General features: G+C 35.7%; 1 protein-coding gene and 1 long non-coding RNA gene across 2 annotated transcripts; one reads left to right on the top strand and one right to left on the bottom strand.

The window, feature by feature from the left end:
* Positions 1-6,690: 6,690 nt before the first annotated feature.
* Positions 6,691-9,743, bottom strand: LOC107795527 (uncharacterized). Its single transcript, XR_012698636.1, has 2 exons — positions 9,149-9,743; positions 6,691-7,347 (listed from the first exon to the last, which is right to left on the bottom strand). It is a non-coding gene; the product is annotated as an uncharacterized LOC107795527 (long non-coding RNA).
* A 9,199-nt stretch (positions 9,744-18,942) lies between these two features.
* Positions 18,943-21,331, top strand: LOC107795526 (2-hydroxyisoflavanone dehydratase-like). Its single transcript, XM_016618188.2, has 2 exons — positions 18,943-19,397; positions 20,640-21,331. The coding sequence occupies exons 1-2, from the start codon at positions 19,025-19,027 to the stop codon at positions 21,224-21,226; spliced, it is 960 nt and encodes a 319-aa protein (XP_016473674.1). The 5' UTR covers positions 18,943-19,024; the 3' UTR covers positions 21,227-21,331.
* Positions 21,332-23,608: the final 2,277 nt, after the last annotated feature.

Here is a 23,608-nt window from a genome sequence, read left to right as displayed (position 1 = left end):
TTTGGTACATTGGCTCAGGCGGAGTTGATTCCGAATGCACCAGCTACATCACAACCCGGGGGAGGAACCCAGACTCCTGCCGCCCATACCCCAGAGCAACGAGTTCATGTTGGTCAGGTTCCAAGTGTCATGGCGACACAGACTGTGGTTCCAGTTCAGCCCGTGGTTAGGGCAGCATCATCTGAGGAAGAGCAGCTTAGACTTGTAAGGTTCAAGAAATATGACCCTCCTACATTCAGTGGTTTGGCTTCAGAGAGTGCACAGGGTTTTCTGGAGGAGTGCCATTGCATTCTCCGCACTATGGGTGTTATCGAGACGAGTAGGGTTGCTTTTACTACATTCCAGCTTAAGGGAGCGGCTTATCAGTGGTGGCGGGCATATGAGTTGGGTAGCCCGGCCGATGCAGTTCCACTTACGTGGGTGCAATTTTCAGAGATATTCTTGAAAGAGTTTGTACCTTAGTCCCTTCGAGATGCATGGCGCATAGAGTTTGAGCAGCTGCGCCAGGGCACTATGTCAGTGTCAAAGTATGCCGTGTGATTTAGTGATTTGGCCAGGCATGTACCTGCTTTGGTCACTACAGTTAGAAAGTGTGTCCGTACATTCATTGAGGGACTCAGGCATGATATTTAGTTCAGCATGGCTCGGGAGTTAGAGTTAGATGTTTTGTTTCAGCAGGTGGTAGGGATTGCTCGCCACATAGAGGGAATGTGGGATCATGAGAGAGAAGACAGGCGGGGCCATGAGAGAGACTACAGGCGAGATCAGGAGAGAGAGGACAGAGAGGCGAGGAGGCCTCGTAGATCGGAGAGATCTACCGGTCCTTATTTTGGAGGTAGGGTACGACATGGTAAAGGTTTTGTGGGTCAGCCAGTTCACTTTGCACTTCAGACTTCGCACAGTGTTTCAGGTGCTCATGGATCTCAGAGTACCTGTACCGCACAGTTCCCACAGCCACGTCAGCAGAGAGGTTGCTTCGAGTGTGGAGATACCAGCCACAGGGTGAGATATTGTCCTAGACTCCGGACAGGTGTGTCACACTGGAGTATTCAGGCGAGTAGAGGGTGCCCAAGAAGGGAAGGCCCGGCCCGTTGATGTGTTTCATATAGTATGCTTGAGGCAGTTACGCCAGATGATGCCATAGAGGTATGCTTTTGATTGTTATAGAGGGGCACCATTCGTATTTTATTTCAGTTCTGCTTATTAGGGTGAGTCCCCTACTTGTTGTCCCACCTATGGGTGAGTTCATGACTTAGTTTTATGTTTATATATTTTCCCCTGTTGGGAGACTCTATGAGTGGTAGCCCGTGTCTATCATTTGTTTCTATTCATTATTGAGAGTTTCGAGTCTAGAAGTGAATTCATGTTGTCTATTATGGCAGGTTTGATGTGATTCCTGAGTAATTTGGTTACGAATTGTAATTTGATACTTTACCGGGGTGAGAGTTCAGTAAGTGTTGTGACTTTATTGGCAGAATTGAGCAAGTGAAAGATTTCAATTGGTATGATGTGTATTCGTCTTATGATTCAGAGTTGAGGGTGAGACCCTCGCGATTCCATGTGATTTGATATATTTGAGCCAGACTGCGTGCCGCGGTGGAAGGTTATACCAGAATGAGATCCTTATGATTTGTTCATGTACTTTGATTTTTCCTTTTTAAATTGATTCATAGTATGGTATTGTTAGAGAGTTGTGCCTGTCGGGCTTGTTTGATATTTCTCTTATGTGTTTTTCTTTACATATTCAGTCATTTTCGTCGTGTGCTTATTTGAGTTTTAGTTTGCGGGGTGTGTGTCCAGGGGTGTCAGTTGTGACTTGTTGATCCGAGTGTATAGTTATGAGGTCTTCATGTTTCTTGCATCATTGTCAGCGTTGTGGAGGTTTGAAACGGGTTGCTAACGGATACGAGGCTAATTGTCGGTGCTGGTTTTGATTTCGGGTAGCTATTGTGATTAGAATTGTTATTATGGGCCTATGTGTTGTGTGTCATGTTGTGTGGTCGTACCTTGTGGGTGTAGGCATGAGTTGTTATAGCTGGTTGAGACTGATACCGGTTATGGATTTAGAATCAGGTCTTTTGAAGATAAATGGAAGGTGAGAATTTTTTACTCTAAGGCTTATCGGTGTTGATAGAACGGATAAATTACAGTTGGGGTGGTGTCATCAGGCTTATGGGAATTGGGGTGACGTGGGGTCCCCCTTGAGTGTATGTTGGATCTGTGTCTTCAGTGAATTGAAGACTTCGAGACGATTCTTGGGAGATTTTAGACTTAGAGCGTGTCCGAACTGTGAATTTGAGGTCTGTAGCTGATTTAGGCTTGAAATGGTGAAAGTCAAATTTTTGGAGATTTTGACCGGAAGTGGACTCTTTGATATTGGGGTCGGAATGCGATTCCGAGAGTTGGAACAGCTCCGTTACGTTATTTGGGACTTGCCTGCAAAATTTGACGTCATTCCAAGTGGGTTTGATAGGTTTCGGCACGAGTTTTAAAAGTTGAAAGTTTTGGAAGTTCATAAGTTCGATTCGTGGTGCGATTTGTATTTTCGGCGTTGTTTGATGTGATTTGAGACCTCGAGCGAGTCCGTGTAAGGTTATGGAACTTGTTGGTATGTTTAGACGGGGTTCCGGTAGCCTCGAATGAGCTTCGGATGGGCTATGGGTCATTTCCTCCTATTTTGAATTGTTGTTATCTGTCATCTGGTTTCCTTCATCGCGTTCGCGTCCTTGCCTTCGCGTTCGCGTAGTGTTATTTTGGAGGGTGAAATATTTCCTCTTCACGTTCGCAGTCACCCTCTCGCGTTCGCGAAGTTCTGCCACCCCCTTCTTCGCGTTCGCATTCCCTATCTCGCGTTCGCGAAGTGCAAACCAGGCCCCGGGCACTAGTGATCATTTTCCTCTTCGCGTTCGCGTACTACTTCACACATTCGCGAAGAGCAGTCATTGGGCCATCATATTTTTCCTCTTCGCGTTCGCGAACGTGTTGTCGCGTTCGTGAAGAACAAATGGCAGCTTTTGTTTTTCTTCTTCGCGAACGCGTCCCTTTCTCCGCGTCCGCGATGCTTTCAGACCTGGGCAGAGTATAAGATTTCCAAATCGAGGGTTAGGCCATTTTTATCACATTTGGACTTGTAGAGCTCGATTTTGAGCGATTCTTTGTGAGTTTTTCAAGAAAATCGATTGGGTAAGTGTTCTTCACCTAGAATTTATTATATTCCATGATTTTATCTTTATTTTTATCATTTAATTTGTGTTTTGAGTTGTTTAAATGGTGATTTTTGAAGAAAATTTTCAAAATAAAAAATCATGATTTGAGGGACGAATTGGTATCGGAAATTGATAATTTTAGTATGGTTGAACTCGTATCGGAATGGGTGTTCGGGTTTTATAAAATATGTCGAGTTCCGAAGTGCGGGCCCGGGGGTCGACTTTTGGACCGATTTTTAGATTTTGATAAAGATTGAAGCTTTATGATCCGGAATAGTTTCTTATGAGTTTCACTTGTGCTTTGAAGTTATTTTTTATTAGATTTGAGTCGTCCGGAGGTCATTTCTCCCGAGAAGTTTATTTTTGAGTATTGGTTTGTCTTCTTTGAGGTAAGTATCTTGCCTAACCTTGTGTGGGTGATTTCCCCTTAGGATTTGAGTCTTCTTTGTTGATTGTAGTCCACGTACGCGAGGTGACGAGTGCGTACTCAGACTTATTTGTGGGAAAGTTGGCCTTTTAGGGTTCTTAGGTCCTTATATTCATGGAATATGAAATTGTTCTTGATATGATTAAGTTCCTATTTACTAGTTTTACCTCTACACGCTTTAATTTGAATTAATTGCTTCAGGATTCACTCTTATTACCTATTTGACTCCTATTTGACTTAACTGAAGATTTTACCTCTTCTATTGTCATGCTATGTTTTCATAACTGCTTATCTTTATTTGAAATTATTATTATCTCATCCTATAATTACTCAATCTTAATTGAGTTTATAATTATCTTTCCGCTGCTTATCCTTAATTGAATTGTTGAATATCCTTCGTAATTTCTCAACCTTAAAAGAAGTTAGATATCCTACATCTTAGTCGACTTGTTTTATTTGGAATTATTTGACTCGTGTAAGCTTCCCTGTTGTTAAAATATATATTGTTGGATCGTTACTACATATTAGTTTTCCCTTGTTGAGCTATTCTCTTTATGCCTAACATCCTTTACTGTGGTTATTCCTTGTGATTTGGTTCTACCATTTCTTTGGGATTTAAAGTTCTTGAGTTCATTTACTTATCGTACTTTATATTATTGTCATTGTTGTTGTTGTACTTCTTGTGGTGATGCACGAGGTTTCTGCCGTGCGGTTGTTGTTATTGTGATGCACGAAGTTTCTGTCGTGCGATTGTAGTTATTGTGATGCACGAGGTTTCTGTCGTGCGGTTGTTGTTATGGGGTTGCACGAGGTTTCTGACGAGCTATTGTTACTATTGATATTTGCACATGCGGCGTGACAAGTATATATATATATATATATATATATATATATATATATATATATATATATATATATATGTGTGTGTGTGTGTGTGTGTGTGTGTGTGTGTGTGCACGTGTGACGAGATAAGGCGGGCATTTATGTTACTATTGCACACGTGGCGAGATAAGGTGGGTTGTGTCAGGGATTGATTTGTGATGATTTATGGCCTGGGGGCATTCTTGTTGTTGATATTTGTGTAGTGATATACGTACTTGTGTGAGCTTTATCTTGTGAAAGCTGTGAGAAAATATTCTACGTGTTGTCCGTTCTTTTTTTTTTCCTTATGCTTATTTGCTGATATAGACTATGGTAGGACACTTGCACAAGCATACACATAGTTAAGCACTCTTATCGGATAAGAGGTATTCTTGATATTGTTGAGCATAGATGCTCACCCTTGTTTACTTTCCTTCTATGTTAGAATGGCTCTATTGGCACATGAGTCGTCAGTACGGTTATGAGATATTATGAGGGCGCTGGATGCCAAGTGTTAGGGTTCAGGTATTGAGACCGTGAGTTGTGATTTGTCCGAGGTTCGGTACCTCGTGGAGTTGTTGACTAATACTTGAAGTAAAAGCGGTTGTAGTTGTTGAGTTATATGCGATGTAAATGATGCAGGAATAATGATGCATGGTTGCCGGCGAGCCGTTATTTAGGATTGGGATGATGGGATTCTTGATCCTGACTCGATTTGTTAGCCGGGCCGAGTACCGTTCTGCAACTGTCAGAGCATTTTGAAAACTGTTTCCGCTAGTTGGGAGAGCTTGATTGGTAAAGTGTGTCCCCGCTTGTTGGGAGAGCTTTGCATTGAGAAATGTCTCCGCTTGTTGGGAGAGCTTGATTTGCAGAATGCGTCTCCGCTTGTTGGGAGAGCTTTGCACTAAAAAATGTAAAGTAATCTCCGTTCAGGAGCAATCGTAATCATGCCTAAAGCTGCACGAACAAAACTTTTAAACATTTAAGGTGACAGCGAAATAAAATATAAGCATGCCCAAGAGATACTCTTGACAGCGAAGCTAAGTTGCGGCCATCGATTGGCGGAACGTTGGTAACGAGGTTTGCGATTGTCTATTCTGGCATTCATGATTGACGGGGCGGTGCTGAGGATTGCTTTTCATTGGCAAAGTTTGCAGTTTGCTATATACAAGGCTCCAGTTGGCGAAGCCGGCGTTCAATTTGTACAAGGCGCTCCGATTGATTGAGCTGACGGTTTGCTATATACATGGCTTCAATAGGTGAAACTGGCGTGCGATTTGTACAGGGTGCCCCGATTGATTGAGTAGACAGTTTGCTATTTATAGGACTTCGATGAACGAAGTCGTCTTGCGATTTGTACAAGGTGCCCCGATTGATTAAGCAGACGGTTTGCTATTTACAGGACTTCGATGAACGAAGTTGTCGTGCGATTTGTATAAGGTGCTCTGATTGATTGAGCATACGGTTTGCTACTTACAAATTTCCACATTAGTTATCTGATTCCGAAGCACCTGCAAATGATTCAAGAGTTAGCCTCAGCTGTTCTCAAAACTTTAAAGTAAAAGGAGAAGGGATAATCTTAGGCAAGTGACGGGTCCGTCATTTGCCCCAGTGTGGTCCCAGCTATTCTTTACTCTCTGTTGACCATGCACTCAAAGAAAACTTCTTAGTAGGGGAGGGGGGAAAGTTGGTTTGCATCGACCATGGTATTGATTTTCCCCAGCCTTTGACATGATTGCACCACGGAGTTCGGTAGATGGAACAGATTACTTTATAATTTTTTAGAAAATATTTTGAAAATACTTGTTTTTTTAAGGCAAATGTCGTCGTTCCGGATTATGACATGTTACAAAGGGTTCTCCGCATGCGAACTCATTTTCCTAAGAACTTCGTCCCGTTGATGTCGATCTTCCATGGTGTCTCTGACAATGCAGCTACTTGTTGTTGCGACTCCGTCCTAATCAAGACTAATGCATCATAGAGGTTTCTTAAGGTTATGACTGAACTCTTTCAGGTTGCCTACATATCCAAAACGGAATCAGGTCTGTACGTAGTTCATGGGATAATGATGAAATGCGATAAAACGACTGAGCCTGACTCAGGCAGCCTACGTATCCAAAACGGAATTAGGTCGGGACGTAGTTCGATTACAACATATATAAAATAATGAGATTAAGAAATTAAAATGGCCGAATCTGACTCGGACAGCCTACATATCCAAGTGGAATCAGGCCAGAACGTATTTTAATTACAAAAGACGACTGAATCCGTTGAGGATTGCCTATGTATTCCTCTATGAGGAAATCAAGTCGGCGTAGTTCCTGAACAACATACAAAATGACATTTGGTTTTTCTATTACAAGAGAAAGGGGAGAGAGAAACTGAACCCTACGCGGGTTGCCTATGTATCCCTCCGTGGGAAGTCAGGTTGAATGTAGTTCTAATACATCAAAATCCTAACCCTATCTGTCTTCAGGCGTAATATCTCTTGATTGCGTACGAGTTGATTGGCTTCGTGTTGACTCTTCTGTCCATTTCTGCTAAGATTAGAGCTCCACCAGACAGTGCTCTGTGGACCACATAAGGACCTTGCCAGTTCGGTGCGAACTTCCCTTTAGCTTCTTCTTGATGGGAAAAAAAATTCTTCAGAACCAACTACCTTGGCGTGAATTGGCGAGACTTCGCTCTTTTGTTAAATGCACTAGCCATCTTGTTCTGGTATAGCTGTCCATGACATACTGCACCCATTCTTTTCTCGTCAATGAGCATGAGTTGTTCTTGCCTGACGCGTATCCATTCTGCATCGTCCAATTTTGCTTCTGGAATGACTCTTAAAGACGGTATTTCAGTTTCCTGTCATTTTCGAAATCAAAATCAAAGCCTATCTTATATGAAATAATATAAACTCAAATTGTCCTAAGAAGTGCACGCACATATGAGTTGTTATGTCAAATGCAAGTAGACGATAATGCCTGCTAATTCGTCCATCAAAACATGCTTAAAACATGCAGCATAAAAGCATTCTAATTAAATACAAAAGATTAGAATGGTACGATAACATCTACCACAATGTTCTCATGTTTTAGATTTGCAAATACTTATATCGCCTTTTGCAGCCAAAAGTTTGCCTTTAGAAGTATCCATCAGGGTGGCTCAACAGATCTCGGGGCCTAAGGCGAAATCATATTCGGAGGCTCAATGGATCTCGGGGCCTAAGGCGAAACCATATTCGGAGGCTCAACGGATCTCGAGGCCTAAGGTAAAACTATATTCGGAGGCCCTTAATCCCAATATAATCTCACTAGTGGGGTCTTGGGAGGGTAGTTTGTACGCAAATCTTACCCCTACTCTAGAGTAGAGTGGCTGTTTCCTATAGACCCTCGACTCCCTCCCTCCAAGAACTCTCCACCTTGCTCTTGGGGTGACTCGAACTCACAATCTCTTGGTTGGAAGTGGAGGGTGCTCACCACCAGAGCAACCCACTCTTGTCAAATATACTAATTAATGAGGGAAGAAATTTATCATAATTTATAAATTTATTGTATAAAATAATCTCAATCAAGTAACAAAAAATATACTGTAACACTTTTTTTATTTTAATTATTTATATAAATTATATAATATATAATACTCCCTCCGTTTCAATTTATATAAACCTATTTCCTTTTTAGTCCGTGCCAAAAAGAATTTCCTTATTTGGAAACAATTTACCTTTATACAATGATTTATAGCCACACAAAATATATATGCCTCGTTTTACACCACAAGTTCAAAAGTCTTTTCTCTTTTCTTAAACTCCGTACCCAGTCAAATGGGTTCACATAAATTAAAACGGAGGGAGTAGTAACAATAATAAGAAGAATTTAAAATAAATTTGGGGCCTTCAAAATTTGGGGGCCTAAGGCAATGGCCTCACTGCCCAAAGCCTTAGAGCCGCCCCTGGTATCCATTTAAAAGGGAGGCAAGGTCACACAATGAAGAATATCCTAAACTTCCGAGTGTCACAATTGATGCATGTCACAGTGAGTCCCACTTGACGTCCTGACGCTAATAAAATGAGCAATTGATGAGAAAATCAAGTAGCTCTAAACTGGTTAGGCTGGTGTTCATGGAAGATTTTCCCATTGGATGGTAACTCCAAGAGAGTTAAAGTTATCCTCACAACTAAAAAAATCTTCTTCATAAGTATATAAACATCTAACTAGAATCCTCTGATGAAGACAGAGGCAAGAACCAAAGACACTTCTACTGTGATGCAGACATGTCGACATGCTTAATTATTTATTAGGTACTTCACTAATGGTATGACATTTATTAAGGACCATCTCTTGATTCTAAGCTACTCCACAAGCTCTACCTCATTCGTCAGCCAAGCCTTGATTTAGCTTATCTCCACCGGCCACAACATTAGTTAGTGTAGAAGCCATAGCAGGCATTTGTTATTACACGGCATTCCTTGAAAACAATAATTGTAACATATTAATTCCAACTTCAATAACCACATCTGCTTATTTTCACTTCTTGTTTTCCCTTGCATGCCGAGGAAAGATATTACTTTACCATTCAATTAAATTAAAGCAGAATGTGAAGCACATTCAGTAGTTTAGAATTCATGACAATAAAGCAAAAGGAGAAAAATTCAATTGTCACTTACTAGATAAGGCAAGAACAGTGGAGCCTCAATGAATGTTGTCGTCTTGTGAAACACCTAGCAATTCTTAGCCTGATATTGAGAGATCTTTTTGATATGACTCAAGCAATATAAAATTAGCAACACAAAAGTTAATAGGAAAAGGCTACCCAGCTTCAGCCGATAAATAAACTCTTTATCGTAGAACAGACTCTGAATGGTCATATCTCATATAATCACCAGCTATATTAGCTAAGCTTCTCTTTATGCTATTACCACCCTATGCAGAAGTTCATTAACTGAACATGAATACAAACCAAGAGTAAATCAAGTAGGTGTAAATCAAGTAATATTACTAATATGAACTAAGATTTTAGCTAAAATTTATATTCAAAAGAATTACCAATAGCAATAAAGCCAGATCGTGAAAACCCAACCAATGCTCACCAGAGTTATCTTGAATCTTGGAGGTGCGCTCTTCTGGAAAGCAGCTTGTAGCAACTCTTTTCCAGAGAGAAAAGTACTAACAAAAGATTAAAGATGTAAGTGAGAGGAAGGGAAAGAAACAAAAACAATAGGGTAAGAAGGAAGGAGGAGAATGGGAAATAAAAGAGAAGTGCATGCCAGATGTCCCACGTAATACAAATGGTAGACACGTGCCCAGAAAAGAAAAAAAAATTGAAAGGCTGCAATTGAATTACAATACACGTCCCTGGAGAAGGTAAATAGATTTATTCACCAATGACTGAAGTCCAAATTTATAGTACAATCCAACTAACTGTTTGTACAATAGAGTTTTCGTACACCCCACTCTCATTTATATGTAGTAGTAAAGTAAAATATAGAGAGTTGATTCTTGGATTAATACTGAATGTCTATAAATTCATCATAAGAATATATTTTCTCCATCTTAAATTTTTGTATAAACTCCCTTCTTTCTTTTCCTATTCCCAAGTAATAATGTAGCGAAATGATTGGCATCTGCCTAATTTTACAGCCAACTTCAATTAACATAAAATTCTCCATTCTGCCAAATCAAAATATCATGAAAAATCACGTATATGTATTAAAGTACCTTCATATAACTTATGTGACTTATAGCATGTTTGGCCAAGTTGTAAAAATCAGCTTATTTTGAAAAAATAAATTTCTCAAAAGTATTTTTGGTGAGAACTAGTTTGTGTTTGGCTAATTAATTTAAAAAGTACTTCTGAGCAGCAATTGATGTTTGGCCAAACTTTTAAAAACTGTTTCTAAGTGTATTTTTCTCAGAAATAATTTTCAAAAAAGTGCTTTTGGAGAGAAACTTTTTTTTTCTGCTTCTCCAAAATTGTTTCTGCTTCTCCTCAAAAACACTTTTTTTTTCTTCCAAAAAGTTTGGCCAAACACTTCAACTTTAAAAAATAAATACTTTTTTGAAAGAAAAAAAAAATTTAGAATTGGAGAAGTTTCGCCAAACTATTACTAGAAAAGAACATTTTTTTTTCGTAAATAGTCCTTTCATTGAGCTATAACATTTTGAATGAAACTTATAGGATTATTTTTAGAAATATCTTGAAGTGTGTAACAATTAGACATACGATTACATCATCCGGTACGTATTATTTTTAGATGTTTTCTCAAAGCTTTAGTTTTCAAAGTCGAAGGTCATCCACCTCTGGGCTATGGGGAAGTGAACACCAAAGCCTACCGACATAGAAATCATTTTTAGAGCCGGTTTGGCCATGAATGGTTTTTTACTTTTTTTCTAAAAATATTTATGATTTTTCAAAATCAGTATTTGCTCAAAAAATTTTAATTTTCACTTGAACATGAATTTTAAAATTTTTCGAAAATTTTAAAAACTCAAAAAACTATTTTTCAAAATTTTCACTCAGATCACTCACAAAAATTAAAAAACAACCCAAAATTATATTCATGTCCTTTTCACTTAAATTTTTATTTTTATTTTTTTCAAAATTTTACAATTTCTATGTCCAAACGCCCACTTAGTTGACATTTGGTGCGTATCATGTTTATCGTCACATTCGTTTTATGTACAATTTAAACAAAATAAAAAATCTTTATATCCTTAATATTACTCGCTGGTTTCACTCTACATGACCCATTCAGAATATGCAGCCGAAAATTACGATTTCGAATATAAATTTTTAACTTTTACGAAACAGTATTTATATATTTAAAAAATAAAATATAATAAATCACCATCATTAATAATTAAAATAAAAAATTATGATCAAAGAAAGCATTATACTCTCTCCAAATAATAATTAGTAGGTTGATAAAGTGGAATAGAGGGAATATTTTTAAAATAAATTCTTTATTCTAATATATTATTCATTTCATCCTAATTTATATGCCATGTTTGACTGAGAAAGAAATCTCTTAAAATTATAATCTAAAATAAATCATAAGAATTTATATAGTATAAATTATCTTATTAAAATAAGATAAAAATTAAAATTGTTATAAAACAATAAAAGAAGAATAAGAGTATTACATAGAAAAGTAGAGAGAGAATTCTTATTGATTTGGGATGAATTAAAATGGAATAGAACCCCCTCTATTTATAGGGAAAGAGTAACTTAGCCACCAAGTAACAAACCCTAAAATCTCTCTAAAATATAAACATTCACCATAAATCAAATACTATTTATAATACTCCCCCTTGAATGTCTATTCACCTGATAATGTGCCTCATTAAAACCTTAACTAAAATAAAACTCAGTGAAAAAAAATTCTAGTGAAGGAAAAAGAGTACACATATCTAACAATACGCCTTTTGGTTGTCTCGTTAAAAACCTTGCCAGAAAAACCCAGTGGGACAAAACCTTATAAGGAAAAAAGAGTACAACGCGTATTAACTCCCCTGATGAGAGCATCAATTCACATCTTTGAGCTTTCGCATTCCAAACTTATGCACTATATTCAAAAGATTGTTGACAGAGATTCGATAAACAAATCAGCCATATTAACTTTAACGAATATGTTGCACCTTGAAATCATCATTCTTGATAGATATGTAATGTCTTCATATAATGTCGTGAAATGACATTTTCAATATCTCCATAGAGATAAAAATTCTCGCGATCACATTATCATGCTTATAGTTATAGCAAGATACATATGTGCACAAATTGCACTTAGGATGATGTGGTACTTCAGGGCCAAGAATTGTATATGCTTTAAGCGATTTAAATCCTTCATGGATTGTCATATAAGTTAAGTCATATAAGCCATATGAATGGACTTTAGATGCATATCAAGTTTTCATGTCATGCTAGACATATAAGAAGTAATTGCATACTCTGTTGACTTTATACTTTCAAGTGTTTGAACTGTAGGTCAAAAACTTCATGTTTTTCATATGGAATCAATTCTACTTGAATTATTTCTCCAGACTTAAGATCTTCATATATATTTAGCATTATCATAGATGTAGTCGACGAACGTTTTATATTGGTTCCAATATTTGTTTCATAAATACATAACATAAAGTCTCTTCATTCATATTTTCATGTACCTGAACTTCTCCTGAGATTTTATGAAATGTTATGTCATGTGATCTTCTAGATCACTTGCCTCCTTATTTTGATCATTTGCTCATTTTCTTTATCAAAAAAATTATTTGAAACTGATTTGTCTATGCGTTTTAAGCGTACTATAGACTTTGTCCTTCTAGGACTTATTCTAATATGAGCTTTTGCAATAAGAATATAGTTACTTTCTTCGGATCAGCAAATGCGTCTGGCATGCTTTGTAATATATTGCAGATGAATTATCTTTTTGTGAACTTTAAGTTCATATTATCTTATTCGAGGATCTAGATGTAAAAATGATAATTCATTCTACATAACTTTTTCTCAATTGTTTATCCTTTCTCCCCCATCATGTTAGAAAAACTAACTTGCTTCCTCAACTTTGAAAACCCACGTTTGTGCGTTATGGTATTAATAATAAGATAAAATTATTTGGTTCTTGACCCTGAACCACTTGTAAGGGGAGAATGTAATATACTTTCGTATATAACATATATCAAACTGATATAGATAACTTTATTCTCATAAGTAATAGTTTAGCTATTAAATGGAGGTACTCAATAAATTATTTTGCTAAACCAATTGTAATGTAAACCAACACTACTAGTAAATGGCTATTTTCTGACCGAAATTTGCGACTGAATATTATGCGGTTGCTAATGCGACTGAAGTAGTCAGAAAATAATTGTAATTTTATTTTCTTATTTTTATAATATAATATCGACCGCTATTCCGACTAAAGCAGTGAGAAAACAACGCGAGAATTTCTCACCTTCACATTTGTGACTGATTCAGTCGGAAAGTGAAAAGTCAAAAAAATATGTTAACCCAATCACTGACCGCGTCGGTCGAAAATATAAAATTTAAACAAATATATATATATTTAAGTAGTTTGCGACTGTGGTAGTCGAAACTCAAATTAAAATTAAGAAAACATACTTATTTCCCCAAATTAAAAATAAGAAAAAGATTCATTCTATCAATTATCTCTTTGTCTCTCTCTCTCTCTGTCTCTAGATTTTTCCTCTCCAATTTTTCTTCCATTTTACCTATTGACTGACGGCGGCAAAGAGCAGTCGACGAAGGCGGGTATCAGTGCGCAGATCTGTAAAATTCCCTCTTCTCGGTTAGTTTCTCTCATTCTTATTACCTAGAAACTTTGTGGGTTTAGTCATCACTAATGTTTTGAATTTCTTTAGAGGATTTACAGATATAGAAGTATTTTATTGGGATTTTGGTGGGGGAAGTGAAAAAAAAGATTTTGGAATGGGGAGAGATAAGAAAAATTTGCTAGGGTTTGAAGAATTGGATAGAATAAATGACCAGCTCTTTTATTGTTATAAATTTTAGATAATTTGTGGTGGATTGGAAATTAAACTGAAGATGCATTATTCGAAATTAAACTGAATAACAAAAAGTTTTGAAGTCAATTATTGGTTTCTTTCTTCTTTGAAAGTCGCAGAATTTTCAGTTTTAATTTTCTGGTTTCTGGGATATTTTCAATCCCTTTTGCATCTTCATAGAATCTTGTATGAGTAGCTTTAGCCATTCAAGCCTTTTTCTGATGTCTCAAGTTAACTTTCTTGTAAAGGTAAGTAGTTATCAATAACAAGAAATGAACAAAATTTGAATAGTAATATGCTTAGCCACATACAACTAATATTGAAGCACTAATAATTAATAAGTTTAATACTTTTAATAGTTGGGCGTGTAACTCTTAATTAAATGGAAAATAACTCTTTGATTATATATGCACGCATACATATTCATAGTTGCCAGATAACGTTGAATAAAAATATATCCCCATAAATCCTAACATATTTGACAGAAGTTTAGCAATTCAATTCTAACATATTTGACTGATATTAAGTCAGGTTCATCTTAACAGAGAATGCAACTAACCCCATAAGTGTAATATCTAACTAAAACTCTTATATAATCAAGAAGAGACATTAAAAACAACTTGAACTTTTCAACAACTATTTTACATATTCAACAAAGAGATTATTGCATATTATTCCTCAAAGAATATGTAGTCCAACATCATGACTAATTTAAAGGAGTTCGTGTTGAAGCTCGATCATATATTTTTACTTAGCTATCTATACTCATAACTTATCCCCAAACTGAATCATGTTATAGCCAACTAATGTAATAAGGTTGAGCAATAGTGTTAGAACTTAATTGTTTTACTGCTGAAAATTTGATTTCCACTCTTTTGACATGAGTTATGTTCATTAAAGTTTCCTGGAGCGCATCTTAATTTATTATTTAAGCTAGCTAACTAAAGTTTTACTAGGCTCTTTCGCTAAGTAAAAATAAACTTGTGCTTTGTCAAAAGTTTGTGTTACCACTGTTGGGACATTACAGGTAATCGAAAATTGTCTGAAGCTGCATCGGACTGTCTTCTAAAGCGCTTTATTATAATCATAATTGTTGTTGTTGTCGTTGTTGCAGTTAATATTTTTTTAGGAGTTAGGGCTCATTCATTAGGGTATTTTGTGATTATATTGGACTAATTGAAGGATTCTAATTTCCATTCAACCCACCTTATCTTTGGACATAGTCTTGAAATCTGCTTCAAACAATCAAGAAGAACACTCTTAGCATTGATACACATACACATTGTTCATGAGTCATTAGTATACAAATAGCCATAATAATTTTCTTTCTTAAGTTAAAACTTTTTGGAGGAAAAGCTAGTTGTATCCACATGCACTATTCACATATTTAGGAAAATATCTTTGAGCAACTTTATCAAATAGTTATTTTGGTTATTCAGGGATATAGTTTAAATATTTTGGTCTAAATTACGTTAAATATATTTAAGAAAGTTGGAATGAAAAATGGTATAGTTACTTACAAAAAGGTATTAGGTTATCCTAAAAGAAATATTTTAGTATAGTAATGAAAAGCTTTTAGTCTTTCAAGAAGTTTATATTCTTGGAGTTGAACTCATATAAAAGTTTTACTTTTATAGGTTTATTATAGTAAAAAAATTTGGCATAACACTAAGTAATATTGATTTAAATATCTTGGATTTATTTTGTGTAGATGGAGCTTGCATGTCGTAAATGGATATATAATCGAACATAACTTAATCGTACTGGGTTGAGGGAGGAATTTATAAAAGGAGTTGCTGAATTTATGGCTAAAGCGAAAACACTTCATGAATTTCTCAGTGAAGGGGCGATTAGGTGCCCTTGTGTGAAATGCAAGTGTGAAAAGTTATTGCAACCAGATGTTAAAATTCATCTTTACAAAAAAGAGTTTATGAAAAATTATTACGTGTGGACTATTCATGGAGAGGATGTTGCTAGTGTTGGTGATGTCAAGTTTCAAAATTTTTTTGGTAGTGAGAGTAGTCCATTAGCATAGAATAATACTGAAAATTCTCGTTTCAATGAAATGGTTAGGGATGCTTTTGTGATGCACCCGAGGGCTCAGTCTGAACCAAATGATGATGCTAAGCACTTCTATAAACAGTTACAAGAAGCAAGTCGACCATTGTATGAAGGTTCAATGCATTCTAAGTTGTCTGTTGCGGTTAGATTATTAAGTATTAAATCGGATTTGAGTATTTCTCAAGCGGGCATAGACCCTATAATTGGCCTTATGAATAAACTTAATCCGAATAAAATTGACCTACCCAAAGATTTCTGTACAGCAAAGAAATTGATCTCTAAGTTAGGACTTTCGTCAGAGAGAATTGACTGTTGTGAGAAAGGTTGCATGTTATTCTATAAGGATGATGCAACTTTAGAAAATTGTAAATTTTATAACCAACCTCGTTACAAGGAAGTCATAAATTCAAAAAAGAAGAAAGTTTCAGGTAAGGCGATGCATTACTTACCCCTTATACGTAGGTTAAAGAGGCTGTACGCATCAATGCGCTCTGCTCCTCATATGAGATGGCACTATGAAAATAGAAGGCCACCTGGTATTCTATGTCATACGTCAGATGGAGAAGCATGAAAGCATTTTGATAGGGTATTTTCGAATTTTGCTAACGAACTAAGAAATATTAGGTTAGGTTTATGTGCAGACGGATTCACTCCATTTTCTGTCTCTGCTGCACCATGAACTGTCTTGAATAGAAAATCTGGAAATTATGTTCTAAATTAAATTGTTGAGCAAGAAACATGGCATTCAAGTTGCGGGTTGATAATAAACGCACATGTAACCATCTCATAGATGTATTTTTATAAGGTTTATATGGCAGGTGAATGAGCTCATATTCACCTTTGATATTTCCAGTATTTATGGGATTCAATCCCAATTTTAGTTGGTATACTAATTAACGAGAACAAGCAACATAAGAGAATTCGTAAAGAACTGTCTAGTTCTTTAATATTTCCCCATGTGAATTCTCTTCTATTTTTGTACATCATACTTAAATTAACATGCTAAACCAATTATGCCAACTAGATAGATTATCCATATTGATAAACTTCAGGTTTACACTATGATGTGTGCAATTATCAATAAACTCCAAGTTTATTATGATATTGATTTTTATATCAATAAATTTTTACTTATTGTGGCATTCTGTTATTTGTGTAGTACAAACTGGAGAATAAAGTGAGTAACTTTTCACATACATATTATCCCACTACAAGTTGTAGTAATAGAAAATATTAGATCTGTCCTTTATTTATAGTCTCAATATAACTAACCGCTTTCGCGAATACTTTAGAAACTCAATAAGTTTCTTTGAGACTTAATACGACACCATACATTATTGATAATCAATTTTATTTCTGCAAAATAGTATAATTGGCTCTTCCAGAGCTCTCAATTAATTTTGTACTACCACATATCCATCAACATCCATATGGTGAATATCTCTTTCAAAGGAGAAAGTTATACCATTATGGTCATGGTCAAAATCATTATATACAGGATATGTTGCTTCTATTACTTTTGCCATGTAATAATCACATTGGCATAATCACAATAGTTACATGGTCAATGATCATTCATGCCATAATAATGAAATTATTTTCTTATTTCATCTCAAACCTCTTTCTAGAGGTGAGTGTCATATACTTACTACCACTAGCACGTTCATATTCTTCCAAGAATGAATATGTATTCATAAATCACATGTTGTCACATTCACATCATGAATGCACCATAATTATCTATATGTGCTTTATAAAATCTCATGTCAAATCGATAACAAACATTACTTTCACAAAGTGAAGGATTATTTTGAGATTTCTTACTGTTCTCATTACCACAATGATGGCGATTATAATATCGTCTATTGCTACGTCCACATCCATTAATACCTTCACAGTAATAATTTTATCTTCTTTCAGACTTATCACATACTGCTACCATAATCTCTTAAGGGAACGAGAATAAAGCAAATTTAATGGGACGGGTTTCCACTTCTTGTCCCCACATTCATACATGAATTTGATCATGGCAAGACATAGATATTTTATCACTTCGGGTGGTTATAATTTCTTACAAACTCCATTAGAGTTATAGTCAAAATTTATTGTCATTGCTTATATTTAAAATCAAATTATAGAATATCAAGAATTTAAAAGAGAAAAATAAGGTAAAATACTTACCTTAAATCCAGAGTTTATTCCTGAAGGAAGTTCATGGAACAATTAACAATCATTAGTCTCAATATTATGTACAAGTTGAGCACCGTGTATGTATCCCAAAGTCTGGTGACCAAAGCAGATGCCTAGTATATGAATATCAATGCATTCACGCAAGAGCCTTACGCAAATTTCTATATATTCTCTCCACTGGTGGTTTAATTTCTCAAACATTACACAAATAATTAATAGTATATCTACAAATTAAAACAACCGCCATTTACTTAATTGGTTAGAGTCTCGTATTGATAACGTGTTATAAAACAATAAAAGAAGAAGACGAGTATTACATAGAAAAGTAGAGAGAGAATTCTTATTGATTTGGGATGAATTACAATAAAATAGAACTCCTCTATTTATAGGGAAAGAGTGACTTAGTCACCAAGTAACAAACCCTAAAATCTCTATAAAATATAAACATTCACCATAAATCAAATACTATTTATAACAAAAATTAATTTATTTCTAAATATCAAAAATAAAATTCTTCTTGATAAGAAACTATAAAGAAAGTTATGGCCTGTGGGACTATCTTTCTCGATATGCATTTAGCTTTAACCTCCCCAACACATGGAAAATGATATTTCTATTCTACTATCCAATTTAATAATAAGAAATATTTCTTTACCATTAGTATAAAACTTCATCTCGTGTTCCCATTCTTGTCCATGTTCAACGCTTCCTGTTTATATATTTCTCCTTTGCACCTCTAAAACCATCGAATCACAACATATATACCAATGGATTCCGGCGACAACGAGGTGAAAGTGGATTTCTCCCAACTTCTCCGTGTCTACAAGAATGGCCGTGTCGAGCGTATGTTCGGCTCACCTATCGTTCCTCCGATGCCAGAAGATCCTGCCACCGGCGTTGCCTCAAAAGACATAGATATTTCGCCAGAAATCAGAGCCAGAATTTACCACCCAAAGCTCACAACAAAAAACACCGACCAAAAACTGCCCATCTTAGTATATTATCACGGCGGTGGATTTTGTCTCGAATCTGCTTTCTCTTTCCTCGACCAACGTTACCTTAACCTCATAGTCTCCAAATCCAATGTTGTTGCTATTTCAGTAGAATACCGTCTTGCTCCAGAACATCCTCTTCCAGTAGGTAAGTAGGTTACATTCAACTGTGAGATCCTCTCCTCTAGAAGTTTGAGTAATGGAACGTGTGCACTTTTTTTAACTTGAATATGTTGGGCTTAATTATTTTTCGTGAGCCAAACAATTGAGTATTTGGTCCCTATACTCGACAAAGTTTTATCCGGATACTTATAATCGTTTAAAATTAGTATTTTAAACCCCTTTAATTTAGCGTATCTCTCAATCACATGATGCTAAGTCCATGTCATATAAAATATGCGACATAACCTTTTCTTTTAATTTTACATGAAAAAAGAAATTATACTTCTATCTTTTTTCTTTTTCTAACTTATTTTTAATTTTTCTTTCTTTTCTACCATCACTTTCGTCTTGGCTACCAGAGAACACCATGAACACTCTCCCTAAATATCTTATCTATACTATTTTTTCTTCTTCTCCCAAACACATCAAGCTAGCCATAGTACCAACCTAATTCTGTTACTCATTTCTTATTTTCGACAATCTTCATTCCTTCACTCATCACTTCCCATCCATCGTCACGATTTTATTAATAATAAAAAATAAAGATTTTTATCAATCAAATTGCACGATTTTGTACTGAAAATAAATATGTACAAAGCAAAAAATAATGGCAAACAAAAAAATAACTGGATCATGCAAAATGAAATCAGATCTATCAAAGATATTTTGAAAAGATAAAGAAAAAGAAATGGGAAAGGGGCTGGGAAAGAACGAGAAGGGAGCAGAAAAAATGGAGCAAGGGCCGAAGGAAGAAAGAAAAAGAAATTAAATGGGGAAAGGGCTTGGGGAAGACGGAAAGGTGAGAGGGATAAAGAGAAAAATAAACAGGGAGGGAGTGGGATAAAACCGAGAAAGAAACTTATGTTTTTTAATTTTTTATTTTATTTTTTTAAAAAAATTATTTTTATTTTAAATATTTATAATCACGCTCCTTGTACGCGTGAAATATACGCATTTTGTACAACTCACCAATTAAGTTGCCATATATGCATGGTCAATGATGAGAGAGGTTCAAAATATTGACTTTGAACAACTATAAGTGTATCAGAATGACAAATGCGAACAAGTACAAGTATTTATTAGGTTATTTTGCCAATATTTTTTTATTAACTTGAATCCAGGACTGCTATTATACTAATACGATGTTGAGTTTTGCGACTATATCTCATATAAAATTTTAAAATATTAGAAAGAGTATATTTTTATTACTTAATTATGGTTTCGCCAGGTTATGAAGATTCTTGGACTGCACTTCAATGGATCGCATCGCATGTTCTTGACAAACCCGGATTCGAAAAGGAACCATGGTTAGTGAACCATGGTGATTTTGAGAAGGTACTCATTGGGGGTGATAGTGCCGGAGGTAACATAGTTCACAATATATCTCTCAGGTCTGGTCTTGAAAGCTTGAATGGGGGAGTTAAAATCTTGGGTTCTTTTCTCTGTTTTCCTTACTTTTTGTCATCTAGTGAATTTAAGGAAGATAGTTTGGCTAGTAGGATTTGGGCTTTTGTGAATCCATCAGCTGAAGATGGAGTTGATGATCCAAGAATTAATCCTTTTGTAGAAAAAGCTCCAAGTTTATCAGCACTGGGGTGTTCCAAGATTTTGGTGTGTGTTGCAGAGAAGGATGAGCTGAGAAATATAGGGATTCAGTATGTTGAAGCTGTGAAGAAAAGTGGGTGGAAAGGGGAAATAAAGTTGATTGATGTGCAAGGAGAAGATCATTGCTTTCAGATCTTTGATCCTGAAACTGAAAAAGCCAAAGATTTGATTAAGGGAATTGCTGATTTTGTCAAACGGTCATGTGTGTGACTGTATGTAAGATGTTTTTATCTTCTTAATTGCACTTGTTGTCCATCCTTTTTATTTCTTTTGGTTTTAATTTTTAATGAGTAATAAAAAGAGTTGGTAAAATATCTCCTAGAATTCCTCATTTATAATACTTTATATTGAATGCTTTTATCAAAAATAACTCCTTTTTTCTTTTCAAGTTGATTATTTAGTTGGTAATATTTGTTTTGTAGGATGCAAGCAATCCATAAAATCAACAACTAAATGTCTAAAAATGATCTTATTACAAGTGTTTTTTCTTTCTATTTTTCTTTCATTTCCTCAATTTTAAGTGTTCACTTCCACAATTACAAAATTTCTTCGGAAGCATTTATTTGTAGAAAATTTCAGCGCGATTGTGCAAAGTTTTAGATCGAATACTAAAGAGTGTGGTGGATGCATAGGATCCCTTCATCCAAAACTATAAATTTCATTTTTTTAGTTTTGAGATTTATGATCAATTATGTGTGAAATACTTCATGCAACTCATTGAGGGGAACTCAAGCAAACATGTCAAGAAAAGTTTATATGGTTTAGGCTGAACCCATAAGCAGCCAAGTTGGCCCGTTTTTCATTTTGTCAACTGAACTCGATCTTTTTCATTTTGACATTCCAACCCCTTATCTCACGTGTCATTTAAACACAAAACACTGACTTGAGCTTATAACTCAGGCGCGTCTTCATAACCGTTGCCAACATGTAAAGCTAACGAATTATTTACTGCCACTTGGATTTATTATCCACGTATTTCCCTGCCAGAAAATATGAACCCGCATCCGTGTCCGTGAACAATAACCCGCATCCGGTAAAAAAAAACCACACCCAATTTCAGTAAACTAAAGCTTTTCACTTTTAACCTAATTCTCAAAATACACAAATCTTCTCACCCCGTTAAACAAAATCCCAAGCCCTAGGAGATGAAACCATGGATTCTCAGTGTTGGTCCGTTTGTTTGAAGGCTGGATAATCAAAATATCGTTCAAAATTTCATCTGTATTTCATTGCGTTCAGTTTTAGTTTTGATCGATTCTTCTGGTAACTAAAGAATTGTTGATGCTTTAACTCATTTGTTAAAGTTCAGTTGTTCATTTTCAGTTGTTAGCTTCTGGGTTGTTAAATTTCAGTTGTTAGCTTTTGTGTTCGAATTCTGCTAACTCAAGTGTTGTCGAGATTGATATAGCTTTCCGACATGGTTACAATAGCTATGGAGTTCAAGCTCAAAATCAGGGAAGAAGAAGAAGAAACTAACAAAGTTAGTATAATAGGGTTCATTTATTTTATTATTTCAACTAAAGCTTTGACAAATTACAGAAAGAAAGCAGCCTTTTGAATATTCATGGAGATGGAGCTTTTGATAATTAGGGCCTTTTTACATCTGAAAATAGAGAAAGGATAAGAAGAAGTCGGCAATAATGGGACTCCATATTGGGATTTTAAGCTTTTGTAGCTTAAAGAGGGTGAATGAGAAATGGAGAAAAAAAAAATTATTTGAGTTTCCCTTGGGAAAGGGACATTGTCCCATATCGGAGGAAGAAAAGGCTTTTGATGGGTATATATATAATTGCTCTTCTTTTAGCTCTTAAAGAGTTAAGAAGAAAGCAAGCCTTGCGCCGCCGTCGTCGTCGCTCGCTCGGCTTCGGATTCGGATTTGGATTTGGTCAAAGATCGATTGATTGATTAATTTTTTTGGACAAAATTCCTTTCAATTATTTAAATAATTAAATAAATAATTAACGAAAAATTTAATCCGAAATAACCCATGACCCGCGATCCGGTTCGGATTATTTTATTATTTCAACTAAAGCTTTGACAAATTACAGAAAGAAAGCAGCCTTTTGAATATTCATGGAGATGGAGCTTTTGATAATTAGGGCCTTTTTACATCTGAAAATGGAGAAAGGGTAAGAAGAAGTCGGCAATAATGGGACTCCATATTGGGATTTTAAGCTTGTGTAGCTTAAAGAGGGTGAATGAGAAATGGAGAAAAAATAAAATATTTGAGTTTCCCTTGGGAAAGGGACATTGTCCCATATCGGAGGAAGAAAAGGCTTTTGATGGGTATATATATAATTGCTCTTCTTCTAGCTCTTAAAGAGTTAAGAAGAAGGCAAGCCTCGCGCCGTCGTCGTCGCTCGCTCGGCTTCGGCTTTGGCTTCGGCCGCGACCCGATTCGGTCATGCCCGTTTTCTTTCCCGGATTATTTTAAATATATTTTTCCCGCAATATTTCAAACACCCCTTTCCAACAGCCATGGCTGTTTCTGAAAGGTTACAAACCTTTTCAGAAACAATGCCAGCAACTCTATAAATAGAGTTTGAATCCCAGAATCTTTCCTTACGAAATTTTTCTGAGCTTCTTCTTCTT

This window comes from Nicotiana tabacum, chromosome 14 (genome assembly GCF_000715075.1).
Source record: "Nicotiana tabacum cultivar K326 chromosome 14, ASM71507v2, whole genome shotgun sequence".
NCBI classification, from domain to species: domain Eukaryota; kingdom Viridiplantae; phylum Streptophyta; class Magnoliopsida; order Solanales; family Solanaceae; genus Nicotiana; species Nicotiana tabacum.
This window is presented reverse-complemented; position numbering and strand designations above follow the sequence as displayed.